The sequence below is a fragment of the Phycodurus eques genome, chromosome 2, assembly GCF_024500275.1.
Source record: "Phycodurus eques isolate BA_2022a chromosome 2, UOR_Pequ_1.1, whole genome shotgun sequence".
Lineage (NCBI taxonomy): Eukaryota > Metazoa > Chordata > Actinopteri > Syngnathiformes > Syngnathidae > Phycodurus > Phycodurus eques.
This window is the reverse complement of record NC_084526.1, coordinates 25,073,384-25,090,307: the sequence shown is the minus strand read 5'-3', so window position 1 is coordinate 25,090,307 and position 16,924 is coordinate 25,073,384. Positions and strand designations below refer to the sequence as shown.

General features: G+C 38.8%; 1 protein-coding gene across 1 annotated transcript in view; it reads right to left on the bottom strand.

Moving 5' to 3' along the window:
• Positions 1–16,924, bottom strand: part of lrp4 (low density lipoprotein receptor-related protein 4) — a 122,963-nt gene that overhangs the window by 63,549 nt on the left and 42,490 nt on the right. The window contains 1 exon segment of the mRNA XM_061670097.1: positions 5,816–5,962. Within this exon segment, the coding sequence (XP_061526081.1) occupies positions 5,816–5,962 (147 nt within the window).

The following is a 16,924-nucleotide window of genomic DNA, read 5'->3' as shown; positions in this document are numbered from 1 at the left end:
AGCAGTGATTTCCAACCTTTATGGAGGCAAGGAACATATTTTACAATTGAAAAATCTCACGGCACACCAACAAACAAAAATGTCACAAAAAGTGGATACATTAATTACTGTATTTAGTTCCTACCATCTAATAGAAGACCATTCATTTGTTCTGTCTGTCACTATGCCTCACTGTCATAAATAGAGGAACAAAGATACATTATTTTTTGTAAATATAATTTTTTGAGCACAAGTATATACAGTAAATGAAAATAGACACATTCCTCCATCTTGTGATCAGATCGGTGATCGGTTATCGTTTTTTTAAACTCGGTGATCGGCCCCAAAAATCCTGGTCGTGTAAAGCCTAGTATTTAGTGACTTATCTGACCATTCTAACAACAATAAAAAAAAATTGAAAAAACATACCATCATGGACATGTAGTTGATGTCTATTTTTCATCCAGTGAGACCATAATCAAACCATTAAAAGACATCCAGCTGTACCCCCGCCACCCCCCAAAAAAACTTCTTAAATTGTTTTCTTTTTTTATTAAGCTGGTTATACTTCATAGGCTTCATTCTTTTTCCCAGAAAGGTTTATGTATGAAGGGTACAAAAGGAAGTGTTGCTATAAGACAACAATATTTCATTTGATTTCAATAGTGAAGCACCAGAAAATATGGAAATGAGTTTCAAAGATCAAAAATACATTAGTGTGGACAGTGTGAGCACAATTATTGGAATGAATATTGCTATTACAGCTAACTTGATCTTCCACTGAGCGTTTGTAGCAGTGCTATTCAAAGCATGGCCACTCAAACTATATGGGGGTGGGCTGTGGCTGAATCAAAGCAACTGGGCAGAGGATTGACCAAACTGTACTAATGGATTAAAAAGGTTCGCCGATGTGCTCTCATATCTGTCAAGTGCTTCCATGTGTCTTCCTGAATAAGCACCACACAACAGATCAATACGCCACAATCAGACATTCAACTGACCACAGATCAATAACACTTAGCATCATCTCTCCTAGTTTCTAACTAGTTTGATGTGACAGACAGCTTGATGGAAATAGAGTATCATCGCACCCAAAGAATCAAAGTAGTAAACCAGAGGGCAACTTCTTCATCACAGTTTTCCCGTGGATATTTCACATTGATGCACAAAATTTAGAAGTGGAGAAGACAACCTGGTCCTGACAACTGACATGTACTTCAGAACCATCACTGTCTCAAAGACCGTTCAATCAAACAATCTGGTACAGAATGTCACTTAAGCAGTTATACTGCAAGGTCACATACACCAATGCAAAGTGCCTCTGCCAGCTTCTGCACAAGAAATACAACCCTGCCTGGACCAGTGAACCATTCAGTGTTTCCCTTGGTGATGATGGGATCCATATGGGTTCAATTATAGTTTTTCTTTTTATTATTTTCTTCTTATTTATGCAGGAAATGACTGCCCATGCCGATGCGTTCCTTTTTGGCCTTACTCAGAAATCCAGCCATTACACAAATTAATGCCAGGGACAAACTGAAGTGGTATAAAGTGTTGCCACAGTTACCTTGAAAAAGTAACTTAGTTACTTTACTGATTACTTGATTTCAAAAGTAACTAAGTCAGAAAAAAGTAACTTTTTAGCAAAGTTTCAGCAGCTGCCAAGTGGCAGGAATATCACATATCCCCAGTACAAAAACAAAATAATGAATCCACAATGCATTCCGCACTTAACGCCAGGAAAACTGTATTCTTAATGTGTAAATAAAAAAGTAACAACAATCAAATACACTTTTTACAAAGGAAAATGAAAATAGTGTGGCGATAGTGAAATCGTGCATTTCTTTTTACTTTTATTGTACTGCACTATCACTGTGCATTGTGGAATCAACAATCACCGCCCAATCGCTTTCCTCCGCTGATTGAGGTCTGCGTGATCGATTAAATGCTATTGAATGGCTGGACTGTGTTTTTTCGGAGTCACCAGCCACAAATTGGTACTTGGTGAGAGACATTGATGACTCAAAGGTAACTATTGCTGGAATGAAAAGTATCTGTAGTCTGATCACTCTCCCAGGGAAAGCAACGCGTTACTTTGCTCGTTACTCAAAATGTCGGAATTTTGGAGTAACGCATTACTGGCATCACTGGGTATAAGTTGAACATCTGGGAGAATGGATTTAAGTTATTAACTCAAAAGGTGAACTACAAAACTGTAGTTCCCATTTCCACCAAGTAGTTTGCTTTTGTAAGGGTAAGCATTTTAGGTACTTCCATTGGAAAGGGGTATGAAATATTGAATAAATAACTGTTCTGTCCTAGAATAAAAATTGTTCCGTCTGATTTTTCAGCATCCTTAGGCTACACTAGTGTACTGTGGAGTTAGGCACACTTTGTTTATAGGAGTGGTTGATATATATCGCCTTTGATAAAATCATGAACGTTGCTTTAACGATGTGCAATTTTACCTTATCGACTATTCATATCTCTAAAAGAAAACAACCAAACGGGTGCATGGACAGCATAGGAGGCAGCGTAAAAGGAGGAAGTGCATTATCTCATCATTCACCGAATCAGCGGACATGATTCAATCAAATGACTCAGTGGGAAGCAAAATAAACTCTCGCTTTCAAACTAGTGGGCCATGCAACCTTTTCAGGAGTTTGGCAGCTTAAGTGGGTGAATGGAAACAATGGGCCTCAATGGAATGCGTGTAGCCTATAGTTTGTTGTTGGCCAACAGGAAAATGACACAAGCCACTTGGTGTACGTGCTGGCTTCCCAAACGTGGCAAGTTTAAAAGCAAAACGAAGAGAATGGACTATGCTGTTTCTGTGCGCTGTCAAAGTCATCCCGACTACTGGTGAGGCTAATGGAGGAGCTAGCTAGCATAGCCCTACTGCTACAGCTGTTTGTAAGTAAATACTGTATTTCACTATCCCGTCACCAATTACCCACTGCTTTACTTATCTTGTACTTGTCCTTACTTACCTTGTACTATATTAACAATATCAGCTGCTAAACCTGTCACCAGGAAAAAAAAAAAAAAAAAAAGATTTTGCGGTCATAAGACGTCACATATCATTGTCTAAAAATTACAAGTTTGTGCGCGCGTGCCCGTGAGTGTAAAACTTGATCTTTTTTTCATTTCACTCTCCATGAGAAACACCTAGTCACGTGGAAAGTTTTACATCTTTGTTATGAAGCTACTAAATCTAATTTCCTTCACAGGATGAATAAAGTATCCATCCAGCCATCCATCCACAATTTCCACAAAAAGAAAAGATGAGAAAATCTCCCGACCACAAAGTTTGATGATTTTAGACTTTAAATCAGTTGAGTGCTGATAGGGCAAAATCCTGTATAGTTTTGTGTTTTTTTAGCTGAATGCCTTATAGACCTTTTGCCATATGTATATTCCCAAAATCTTTTTATTTAATTTGCCATGCTTTTATAATTGCTCAAGGTCAACAGGGCAACAATCCAGTTTGCACAAAGAAACATGCTACAGTACATTAAAGATTGGTTCTGACTTTTTCTGCTGGTTGACAAACAATACACAGCCACTTACAGTAATGGTGACCGATTCAATGATGCTCACAATCTCATAAAGGATATTTTGCGCCTCAAATTGTTACCAACTCAAGCTAAACATTAACCTTAAAATGGGTCATCGCTATGTCACTGCAGCTTCCATGTGTTTGGAGCTCGGTTGATTCTTCAGTGAAGCACAGCTCACTTTAGGAACAATACACCCATAACCACAACACGGCTCAACACAAAGTAAACAGATGTCAAAAACTGTGTTTAATGAGCGTGCCCCACCCAAAAAGTTAAACTGTACTTTTTTTTTTTTTTTTTTTTTTTTACAAAATGGCCTTTTATAGAGTACAATGGTACCTCGGTTCACGTAATTACTTAAAGGTCCCATGCCACCAAAATCCAATTTGTTCTACTGTTTTATGCATAACATAGGTCAAAATGAGTCTGTGACATGGTTTGACACCTATGCGATTTGTCAATTGAATGCAAAAGACAATAAACGGCATAAGGCTTGTAAAACGACCAGATCAATTTTCGCTGTGTTTGTGACCTGCCCACTTCGTGGTTTGTACCCACCTAATCAACTCAGCTGAATGGCAACATGGTATTTCCGGGTTTTAGTAGTCTCAGGTGCCCCCAAGCCATACAAATACAGTCTATAAAGTATACATATGCTGTGTTTTACAACAATAGTTAACTATATCTATGATTTATAATGTGACTGTGGATGAAATAGCAAAGCTTGTGGTCATTGTTGCCTAAATGTGCCCAAGCGATGAACGTTGTCGCATACCAGTTATGTTCAAGTGACTAGGAGCACAGGACCAGCCTCTCAAAATATCCTCCTCTTTTTTATTTTCACCCATGTCCCCTTTCACCTCATGTTCCCTATTAGTGGGCCAAAAATCCAACGTTTGGTGAATTCTGCATCACAATGATGGTAAGACCCCACATTGAAGGAGCCAAACATGACATCGATATGAATGCTTGACTGCCACAAGCCACAAGACGCCATGATATCACCAATGACCAATCAGAGCAAAAATGTTTTCCATATTTAAATTAAGAATAAGCTTTTTTACACATCAAATATTAATGACAAATCTGGCCAAAATTGCCAGGCATAAAAGACCAACTGGCAAAGCTTGAAAAAGATCATCATGCGCATTTTCAATACAAATTATTTTGCAAACATGATAAAAGGGCATCAAAGAAAGGGGGGACGGGGGAAAGAAAAAAAAAATTTAGAGCAAAAAAAAAAAAAAATACATTAAAAAAAATAAAAAAACATATCTTCAGATGAAATGTGTACTGAATAGATGTTCCACTGTACAGTGGAACTTCAATAAAACAGACCCCAATATAACGAATAAAACGGACCATCGGGACTGAATGATGTGTCCAAAAATAGTTTCCATTTGTCACTTAAAAAGGCATTTGACAAAGTCTGTTAGTTCCAGAACTGGCCGCTGTTGTTTACTTGCACTGTGGTGCTATAGGGAGAGCCTAGCTCTAATATGACCAGATCCAAGTAACAGACGTGCCTACGTGGTGGCCATGCTGAATGCGACAACATGGCAACCACGTGGATGCCATGATGGCAGGAGTTCATTTATGATAGTAGCATATCTAGCTTAGTGCTCCAAAGAGAGCTCACATGCCTCGCTGTGGTGTTAACGCAAAGAGGAATACGACACACAAGTCTCTGGAGTCTGGAACATGCTATTTTTGGTACAGTAACTTTTTTTTTTGTCAAGCCGTTCATCTATGACATTGGAGTAGGAACTAGGAAGCACACGGCTCATGAAAGTGACTCGGCTATGACGACTGCGCCAACAATGTCTACATGAAGCACACCAGTGGTAAGTTTGAATAAATTTAGAATTTTTTCAAAGATTTTCAAGCTTTTTAAATGTATTTATTACATAACTTATTTATTTTTAATATCTTACTGTACTGGACATTTTAGGCCACGAAAAAGGTACAAAACATTAATTTTGTACTGTAGGATAAGATGGGTGCATATGGACACGCAAAAAAAATAAAAAAGTGGTTCGATGTACCAATCTGCTATAACCCCCCCCCCACCCAGACCCCCCCCCCCCCCACAGTCCGTTTTATCGAGGTTCCACTGTATATGAAACCTATTCTCAATAGAGTAAACCAACAGGTAATACCTGTTGGTTTATTAATTATGCGTGTTTTCCAAGCTGTGAAACATGGGACTAATTGTAAACTAAAGGATTAGAAAGTAATGGGAAGGATAAGAGATAAAAACAGTAGTGTTAACTCACTGCATCCATCCTCATCACTATGGTCCCCACAGTCGTTGTCTCCATCGCACTGCCACTGAGCCGGTATGCAGGTGCACTCGCCAAACGCACTGACCGCACATGTGAAGTGGTTCCTCCCACAGGAACACTCAGCACTCCCCTCAACTCCTACACACACAGAAAAAATAATAAGTTAGGATGCTTACAGGCTGTTGGGTATAAATATTTCAGAAACGACTCAGCATCTAATCGGTAGGTGAATGTATAATGTGCAGAGGAGTAGGTCAAACCACAAACAGCGGGGGGAGGAAATTAAAAAAAATAAATAAAAATTAATAAACAAATTCCAACAAAAAGCATTGGGTCTAAAAAAATAAACATTTTGAGAAAACAAGTAGAAAAAGCACTCAATAGAGCAGAGACCTAAATCTAATTTGGATAAGTACGTTATTTTTTTACCCCTTTTGCACTAAAATTTTTATTTTAGTAATATATTTGTTAAGTTTTGCTTTATTCACTCAAAAAAATACCATTGCATTATTAACAAAAAGTAAACTTCCACACCTATCTAACGCAACACAGGTTCACAAGTTCTTATGATTAAATTGGTTAAGAAATTTTCCATAATCTTACTAACAAATGGCGTGATTGGTGGATGAAAACTAAAATTGCGTCATCTAAACAAAACCCTTGTATACTGCATTTGAATACTTTATGCATTTAAATATCAGCCAGGAGTTTAAAAATTTGTTATATACTAAAAATGTATTGTATGACTAATGCATGGGAAACAAAACAAACACACTAAGACGAAAGGCTGATTTCACGTGTAATGGAAGATCCATGTGTAACACAGCTTCAGGTAGTGTATGTCGTTAGAAAGACGATCCTGTGTATGTCTGCCTGTTTGAACAAGCACTGTCATGTCAACTCAAATTCCCCTTTGAGATTAGCATCTTTCTAAAGCAGTACACAAGTTGATTTATTCACATCTCTCCATTTCAGTTAGTCTACAAAGAAAATACAAGTACATAGTACAATTGTGTTTAATGGGAAAACACATTTTTTTTATAAGAAAACAATTTGGAGGAAGGATAGGCAATGTATATTGTGTTAAGATATCAAATCACACCATTTATGTTTTTCTTTATCCTTATTTAATAGCGGCAATGCAATTGAATAATTCCCAGATTATTTTTGGTTATGTTGTTTTCTACAAATGTTACAAGCTATAAAATTTTGCTGGGGTCCCTAGCTGGATATTGTATGAAGTATGGCATATGTGTGTGCGCGTGTGTGTGTGTGTGTGTGCGCGCGCGTGTGTGTGTGTTTGGTTTCTGGGCCCCTCACAAAGGCATCAGTCAACCCAGGAGGGCCTGGCAGAGAGAGCTCAGTAACCTTCAGATCCCTCCCACTGCACTAAATTAATGGCTTCTTTCTTTTTAGTCCCCCATTCTTTCTTCTCATTCCTTTCTATTCACTATCCCCTCATCACACTTCCCCTAAAGCTGTCCCTCTTATTTCCAGCCCTGACCCTTATTTCCAGATCTCTCTATCTGCTATGATGCTGAAAGGGGAACTCCCTAATACCATAGTTTCCCGCTTCATCATTTCTTAATGTTGAATAATCTGTCATTGCTGCAGTTGTTTGGCACATAGCACCTGATGTTCTCCCTTTCTGATGGGTCATAATCAAATGGATTTTATATAAGATAAAAAAAATGCAAATATATAGAAGCCTAAGTCATCATTAACTTGGATGACAAGTGTTTTACGTTGTACTTCTTAAATGTGACTAAGATCTCAGAGCTGCCTGGAAATAAAATATTTTACTGCTTTATTCTACTAAGAATTTATAAAACAGGTACACAGTAGTTTGTGAATCATTCATCAACACAGATATGTGATCAGTTCCGAATGAAATCATGAGTTCAGACAACAGATTATTAGTAAAGACCACATTTGGAAGGGTATCGGAATCAGCATGCAGCTGCCAGGCATGGCAGTGTGGTGCTTTGAAGACTACCAGCATGACTAACCTCTGATGCAGCCGACAGATAGCAAATCACATGCTGGCCTGTTTTGAAGAGACACTGAGCTATAAGTGTGTGTATAGTCGTCCATTCAGCCTATTAAAAAAATATGAAGTTTTGAATCAACAGCAGAGTAATGGGATATCTTTCTTTAATGGATTTTTATAAAACGTCCTTTAGACAAAGTGTCTTCCAATTCCTCTAACTGATGTAAACAATGAGATGTCTTTAAGCCAGCTTTGATTGAGTTTCACACAATTAGGGGACAGCTGCAACTAATGATTATTTTAATAATCAGACCATTATTTTTTCAATTAATTGATAAATCGGATGAAAATATTTTTTTTAATTTCCATCCCTTTATTAAAAAAAACAGAACATTATTTCAAATTGGCAGCGCGGAAAAGTGTATACAAAGGTTGCTGCATGAACATCCCAGAGCTCTTAAAGTAATAAATTATACTTTGAAGGAAAAAAAAAAAAAAAAAGAAAAAAAAAAAAAATCTAATCAATGGGAAAAGGAAATCCCAGTATTTTTAGGGTAATAAATAGTCTGTCAGCAATATATTTGGGGTAAAAATAAAAAATTAATAAATAAATAAATAAAAAAAGAATAAGAACTATGAACAAGTTCATTTTTGGAACGGTGAACTTAGTTCAAAATTTTGAATTATGAACTGAACTAGTTCAATTTTGGAACAGTGAACTAAACTTTCCCAGCACTGCTGACAATAAACAGATGAGTGTTGCGCTACACCGCGTTTCCCCAGATGTTCACTGGGTGATACATAGGACTTTGGGAAGAAAAAGAAAATAAAATCCTCAGTTAATTCCAAATGACTTCAAATATTGTCACTTATAACACAAAAAAAAAGAAAATGTGTTTGCTGGAATGAGCATTAATATGTATCTTTGATAAAAAAAATAAAAAAAATAAAAAAAAAAGCACTTACATTAGCCAATTGATATCCAAACTAAGAGCATTCTGATTAAGACGGCCAAAAAACTGTGAGGAGATATGACTGGGAAGATGTACCCGTTTGACTTTCGACTTCAGCTACGTCAAGGGTCAGATGTCAGAATTCGAAACCAAAAGCTTCTGTTTCATTCCTAAGAAATTCCTGAAAGTTTAAAGAATTACCAATAGTTTTGGCCAAGAATTACATCTACGTTATCCTGCCAATCAAGTCAGTAAAAACAAAGAAGCACTTTGGAGAAGTTTTTCTCCAAACAATTTTGTACTTCTTCACCTCATAATTAGCCACCCACCATGATTAAAATCTGACTTGGGGCTTATGAAATGTTGTGAAGTCAGCATACGCTGACTTGTTTGTGCTCGATTTGAACAATTACCACCCCATCATTTAACAAGCTTGACAATTGGCAGAACATACCGATACAGAGAAAATAATAGGCTTTTTTTTTCTTCCAACCAATAACAAATGACGCTCAGTGAATTGTTAAACTTGGTTGTCAGGCAACAGAATGACAAGCATAGGCTAAACTCTCACTTCACCTGCTGCTGCCAGAAGCCGCTGTGTGTGCTGTAACAGGGAGCTGTTAGAGAAGAAAAAGAAAATAAAGACCACCAAAGATCCACCACTGCTTCTACCGCAAAGTGTCTAAACAGGCCTGCTGTGGAACAGCACAGGTGGTCCTACCTCTCAAATAAACAAATGATCCCGCAAACTCACCCGAGCACCACGCCTCGTCGGACCCACATAGAACTTTTGGGCCTCAAAATCTAGCTCTACTAAGCACAGTCAACCTGAGGTGGCTACAGCATAGAAGTCTTAGATCTAACCAGGTGGCATTTAACCTTTATTTCATAATTTGTAGTTGTTATAATTAGATTGTGTGAGGAATGGAGGAGAGGATAGTGGGTCCAAAACACACAATAGTCACACAGGCTGGAGAGCAGGTGGCCACAGGCTTTGAGCTACGTAAAACGGCTGCAAGTTAATTAATCGGACCGCCCAAGAGACTACCTGGAGGGTCGAAACGGCATTTTTCTTCGAGTGTCATGCTTTGAGAACTGATAAGCAAGAAAGAGAAGAGGGACTGATTGAGCCATCTGACATAGTAATCGGGTGAGATGCCTTTTGTTTATCCTCTGTCCGTCTGTCACCTTTCCACTGCTGAAGACAAGCGGTAAGGGCATAGCTGTAGAAGACCAGCTTTGTCCCAGAAACTGTTGAACCTGAACAATCGTAAAGCAGCTGCCTTCGTGGACACCCCACGTAGTCCAGCAGTGTTGCACAATCACAATGGATCCAACTAGTGACCCACCTCACTGGCAACCAACAGTGTTCTTGCTCTGTCACTTTGCAAAACTGCTGAATCAGTTATAGTCATTATAGAACCACTAAACAACAGTAAATTAAAAAATAAAATACACCATGATTTACAAGGAGGACAGACAAGGCTGCAAAACTTGTTTGGTAGTATTTACATAAAGCTGAAAAATGTGCAATGGGAATAAAACACCGCACAGAAACAAAAGAGATTCATGCCAAAGAATTTCTTGATTCTCAGCATTGGAACTAATTACCGGTAATCACCATCCTTAAATCTTAAACTAAAATGGTGTGGCGTTTGTTCGCTTTTTTAATTCAAATGCTATAGAGTGATTTTTTTTTTTTGCATTTCATTTGAGGGACAATAAAGACATCTAGTCAACTTTGCTCATGCTGCCATCCATAGGATTAATTAAATGATTTCAGTGAATTGAACGTATAAAAGATGTCCAGAGAAAGAAAGAAAGTCTGTTAAAACTAAACTATTACACGAGCAGCTCTTGAAATAACATCTTGTTGCCAACTTTGTGTTTGGTTCAGGTCAAATCTGGGATAAATTTGATCAACATTGAAAATGCTTCACACAATAAAAAGCACAAAGGCCTAAGGTAGGCTGGCAGGTCCAGGTGAGTTGTAAAGTTAGTGATTGTAATTGTAAAGGAAACAGCCAAGACCCAATTCACTTTATACATCATTGTGCCCACTAATAGGAATAAGAATTAAATTGAACTCAAATCAAATGACTGAACATTCCACTTCCCAGGGTCTTTGTTCCTATTTTAACTACATACTACACTGCATGACAACATATGGCTACTTTTAAGTTTCTCCAACCCACAAAGAACACATTCACTAAATTCCCTGTGGTTCCATGGGCTCTGCCACGCTGACATGACTGCAAGATGCCAAACAGGCAAGTTCCTCTGCTCCATTGGCTCATCTGTACCTACTAATTTGCCCATCATAGGTCAGGCTGCATTGGAGCAGCCAGCCGGTAACCACAGCAGCACAAGTTGAGCCTTGCTGTGTGACTTGTGTGAAAGAGATGCAGAGGTTTTAGAATTCAAAAACACTCAAAATGTCTGGTTTTGGGAGTTGGGAATGTACACATTGTGGCTGACAAACAAGCTCTGTGTTGATGCCAAATGTTGAAAGCATAACTAAGAATCTTTCTGGACAGGCTCATCATCACAAGCTCATCCCTCTTGCTTGCCCACTCGCGCACAACATAGGTTTCTTTTCACGCCTGCTCATCTCAGGCTTTCATTAAACCGCTTATCAACACAGTGGCGTTCAATCACTTTCTGATGTGTGTTTTTTTTCCTGACCGCTGTTGCTCGGCCTTTAATGCCAAACAATCTCCAGTATAATTTTAATGCAGAGACACACTGCCACATGTTAGTCATGTGCAGTGACTCATTCAAGCACATAACAGAAAGGACACAAACACATCCTGCACAAACCTAGTGCCAATTAACTACCATATTTTCACGACCATAATGTGCACCGTATTAAAAGGTGCAGTCTCTGTTACGGGGTCTATTTCTGTATTTAACACATGCATAAGGCGCACCGTATTATTGGGCGGAGGCATGGTAAAACATATTCTAGCTTAAAACATGCATTCACGCCAAAACAATGTTTTTTTAAAAGTCAGCGGGAGCAAAACTGAGTTCGGTTGTACTTTATTTAAGTATTTAACAATGTACTCAAGTTATTTTTTTGATCAATCCTCATCCACAAATCCATCAAAGTCCTCATATTCTGTATCCGAAATGAAAAGCTGGGCAAGTTCTCCATCAAACATACCGGGTTCCCTCTCGTCATTGTCGGAGTCAGTCTCGTTGCCAGGGGGCTGTTCAGCAATGATGCCGGCTTTCGCAAAAGCTCGAACAACACTGCAGGCAGACACATTAGCCCAAGCATGCACAATCCATTCACAAATGGTGGCGTAACTCGCCTGGCGCTGCCTCCTAGTCTTAGTAAAGCTGTGTCCGCCATCTGTCATCGCAACTTCACTTTGAACGCCCTGTTTACACGGATGTCCAACGGTTGGAGTTCATTCGTCAAGCCTACCGGAATGATGGCAAGCTCCAAGTTATTGCACTCAGTCAAATGGTCACTGTAGAGACGCTTCTCCCGGCTGTTCTTTGCTCATTAATCCATTGCTCGAGTTGGTCTTCCAACTCGGGCCACCTCGCCTTGTTTCCGCAGAAACTCAGCTTCATCTTCTTGACTTGGTGGAGCTCGTTTTCCTGCTTCCTCCACTTGCGAACCATGAATTTGTTGATCTTGAATTCTCCCGCGACTGCTCGATTCCCATGTTCCTCCGCGTAACTGATAGCTTGCAGTTTAAACTGTGCTTCGTAAGTGTGTCTCTTCGTAGGTGCTATTTTCGGCTTTAGCCAAACCGATGTTTTGCACAATGCACATACAGGCGCTATATACCTACTGGCGGCGTGGCTTTAGCGTACTCCTTCACGCGCACCCTTCCCCCTTTAACGTCCGCATGCTGTCCTCAGCCACAGCCACTTTTCCTCTATATAAGCAGCGTGTCGGCAGGAAATGCTCCCAGTCAGTCAAGCGGGTCGGTCATCACACAACAACATTTATAGATTTTGGAACTCTGTGCACACATAAGGTGTGCCGCATTACAAGGCGCCCCGTCCATTTTTGAGAAAATGTAAGACTTTTAAGTGCCCCTTACGGTCGTGAAAATACGGTAAGTGCAACTAAGAAGTATGTGGGAGGATACTGCATTTCTTCCCTTGAAAGAAGCGAGAACATCATAATTAGAACATCGCCAATATAAAGTACGCACACATACGCATGCACAGACACACACACACGATCCATCGCTGGCTAAGCGTCTCTGAATTCAGTTCAAAGATAACACTGACTTGGCCAGGGATAAGTGGACGGCTGCCGGACATTCTGGCTGGCACTTTGTTGAGGATGGGAGAGCCAGACAGAATGAGACCAATATGGAAAAGAAAAAGAAGGAACATTACAAATAATTCTAAAACAGAAAGAACGGGGAAGGTTATTAGGAACTCAAAAGGAACAGGGTAATTTTGTGACACCTGCAAGCAGGAAGTTATCATATCTGTTCAAGTGTTAAATTGCCAGCAAATGTATACAATGACAATATGAAAATGACACGTAAATTCTATATTCCTATTGCTATAGTTGATTTGATTTCATCCATTGAATGTCACAGGCTAGAACTGGCATTAAAACACTTTTAGTGTCACACTTACTGTATCTTTCATAAGAATGAATTCAATCAACTCCAATCATAGACCTTTATTGAATGTGAAGGACAAATGATCACACATCTGCTAATATAATCTAAATATACTGTAATAAACTACTAAATTCATTTTGATTAAGTTTCAACTATTTATCCATGGATTTTCAGCCTGTCACTTTGTGACATGAAATTTTTTTTATGGTGGCTGAAGTCAGTGTTTGGATGGATACCACTTTCTGTGCATATTGTGTGTGCTGGTTCTGGTCACAGAACCATGAAGGGGTTAAAGGAGGAGAGGGGCAAGCCTGTCATACTACATTTCCTTTTCCACTAGTGTCAGCCTTTTGTCATGACTCAGGCCTTCGCACACAGTACTTATGTGGCTTTGGAACTCAATGTGTGTGCATTAACGTGTATGTGCGCACTTATGCGGAGGAAAGCCTTTATTAACATCAAGAGAGAGAGAGAACACATGAAAGATAGCACAAGCAGAATTGTGACTTGATGACCTCAGTGGGCTGCAGTGGCAACAAACATGGTTAAGGGACAACACAGGACAATGAAGATGGAGATGCTGTTGTTGAAGGCCTTAGAAAACAGGGATACTCCATTAGGCACAAACTCTAAAATGAGCAGCTAAAGAACTGCGGGAGAAGAACTGGTGGTCATAACTATGAACAACAAAGACTCGTGATGTTTTTATGAGGTGTGGGTGAGAAACCAAGCACTCTGCATGGAGCCAGAGAAGAGGGGAGTAGTCAGTAAAGAGTGAGAAAGAAAGCAAAAATTCTGTCTATTTGTTCATGGGCTGCTGAGGCACCACTATGACTGTCATACCAGTCAGATAACTATGCAGCTGCTGGGAGAGCATGACAGTTTTGACAAGGTTGGATGTCAAAATGTAAGACAGTTGACACGGACTGAAATGTGTTGAAAACTGATAAGGTAACGTATACTTGGTTGTTATCAGCTTACAACTGGGCTGGTCATGAATGAATCGTGACAGATTAGGATTCAAATGGGTGTGGAAAAGTAATCATTGAATGAGAATTTTCGGACTCTAATCAGAATGAATCTTAATCTTCTAATGAACCATACTACTTCATTCTGACAAGAGCTGCAACTGTTGCCACGCCGCATTTACTTGAGAAAAAAAAATTCTAAATGGCCAAAGCCATTTTGACCTACTGCACATGTGCATATGAACAGTTGTACAGTACTGTAATCCTGCAGTTGATAATGGATCACGGATGCAAATAGCTCCTCCACTAAGACGATGATCTCTGCGGAAGGAGGTGTCCAATAGCATGTGTTGGACTATAACGTCTTTATTTTGGAACAGTACAAGGAATAACGATTCAATGCTGATTTGGAAGTCATTTGCTACCAGGTCTCGAGAATGGTCGCATATGTGACCCTTTTTTCAGTGTGCACAAGTAAAAACTTCATGCGGTCGCAATTTTGCGAGTGCATGTTTTAATACTTAACACGGTCTAACTATATTAGAAATGATGATTGAAAGTCACCAACTTTTGCACTGCTTTAGTCAATCTCCTCCACCTGTAAGCTCTCCTCTTCTGAAGAGAGAGCACCGTGTCATTATTATGAACGGGCACGTGCACAGCCCCCTAGCCATGGCGAGCGCGAGCCTCCCGTGGTGCAGTGGTCACAGGCTGGAACTCAGTGTTCGCAGAGCAGCCCCCTCTACCGTTGGGCAAGGCGGTGCTCCCGACAGGGGCACAGATGGTACCAGTACCCACTCAGATGTATAATGACACAAATCAGTCCCCATCATATATATATACATATATATATACATATATATATACATATACATACATATACATATACATATACATACATATACATATACATATACACATATACATATACACATATACATATAATATATATATACATATATATACATATACATATACATATACACATATACATATACATATATATATATACACATATACATATATATATATATATATATATATATACATATATATACATATATACATATATATATACATATATATATATATATATATATATATACACACATATATACACACACACATATATACATATACATATATACACACATATATACATACACATATATATATACATATGCATACATATATATATATATACATATGCATACATATACATATGCATACATATGCATACATATACATATGCATACATATACATATATATATACATATGCATACATACGTATATATATATATATATATATATATATATATATATATATATATATATATATATATATATATGAAGTATGGTGTGTAGGGGGGGGGGGCTGGGAGTGTAAACAGCCTCTGGCTGTGAACTCCATACTTGGTGCGTAATGTGCTGAGAGAGCACTCCAAACTCACCCTAATCCACAGATTGTCAACTAGATGACACCCCCCAGCACACACACACACACACACACACACACAATAGACATCCACACACCTACTTTAAACCCCAAACTGGGGCCTCTCTCAAGCACGTGTCAGAGCTTCAATGTGCCCAGAACAACAGCGTTCACTAGTTTTGCGATCTCTTCTTGAAATGCCTCTCTTTTTGCCTTCAGACTAGTATAACACATAACTGTCAAATGCAATCCAGTAGCCAAATGGTTAGGTTGCATACTGTACTTCCCATATTATTCACAGATGTTCCTTTTTCATCCCATATTTTCTTTTCCGTCTCCAAAGGCACTCTCAAGCAAGAATCCATCAAACAAAAGAATAATGCACCCTCTGAAGAATAAATGCGAGAGAAAAATCCTAGTTTGACCTGAATTAAGCCATTTAGTTTTCAATTAAACCGTTGTGTAATAGAATCACTCACTACGGCACTCCGTTTTAGAGTGTGTCACCATTTGTTTAATGAACAGTATAGGGTTGGAATTTAACTAGTCTAAACTGTTCGTGAAAATATTCAAACAGAGCTTAATAAGAAAGGTTTTAAACCTCAAAAATACCCAGGAAACCACACTCAATGTCCTTGTGTCTTGGGGGGGGGCATTTTATGAAAGCAACCAAATACCATGTTTTTGGTTCGTAAAAGTGGTAAACCTCCCTGGCTCAAATATAGTTGAACCAATAGGAACATCAGTATCGATATGCTTAAACCGGTGTCCAGGTAAAAAAAAAAAAAAAAAAAAAAAAAGAGGTTGTCAGATGGAATTTGAAACTTCTGTGAGTGTAACAAGTCACTGTTTCCAGCAACAATTCTGCACAATGGAGATGATCTGATAATTCATGGGTTTTTGTAATTTGTGTGTCTGTAAGTAATGTTGGATGGATCAAATCCAGACCAGAAAGTCAGACTGTAAGTGCTACATGAGTCACTTCTCTGTGCCAAAACATCCTCCTTCCCCTTGTTTCCTTGGAATTTATTGCTCTCTTTCTCTGTGTCTGCATGATGAAAGACTAAAGTCAATCTGGTGAAGAAATCATCCAGACTTACTAGATCAACAGAATGAAGGACAGAAAACCAGACTTGACCATAGTTTTTG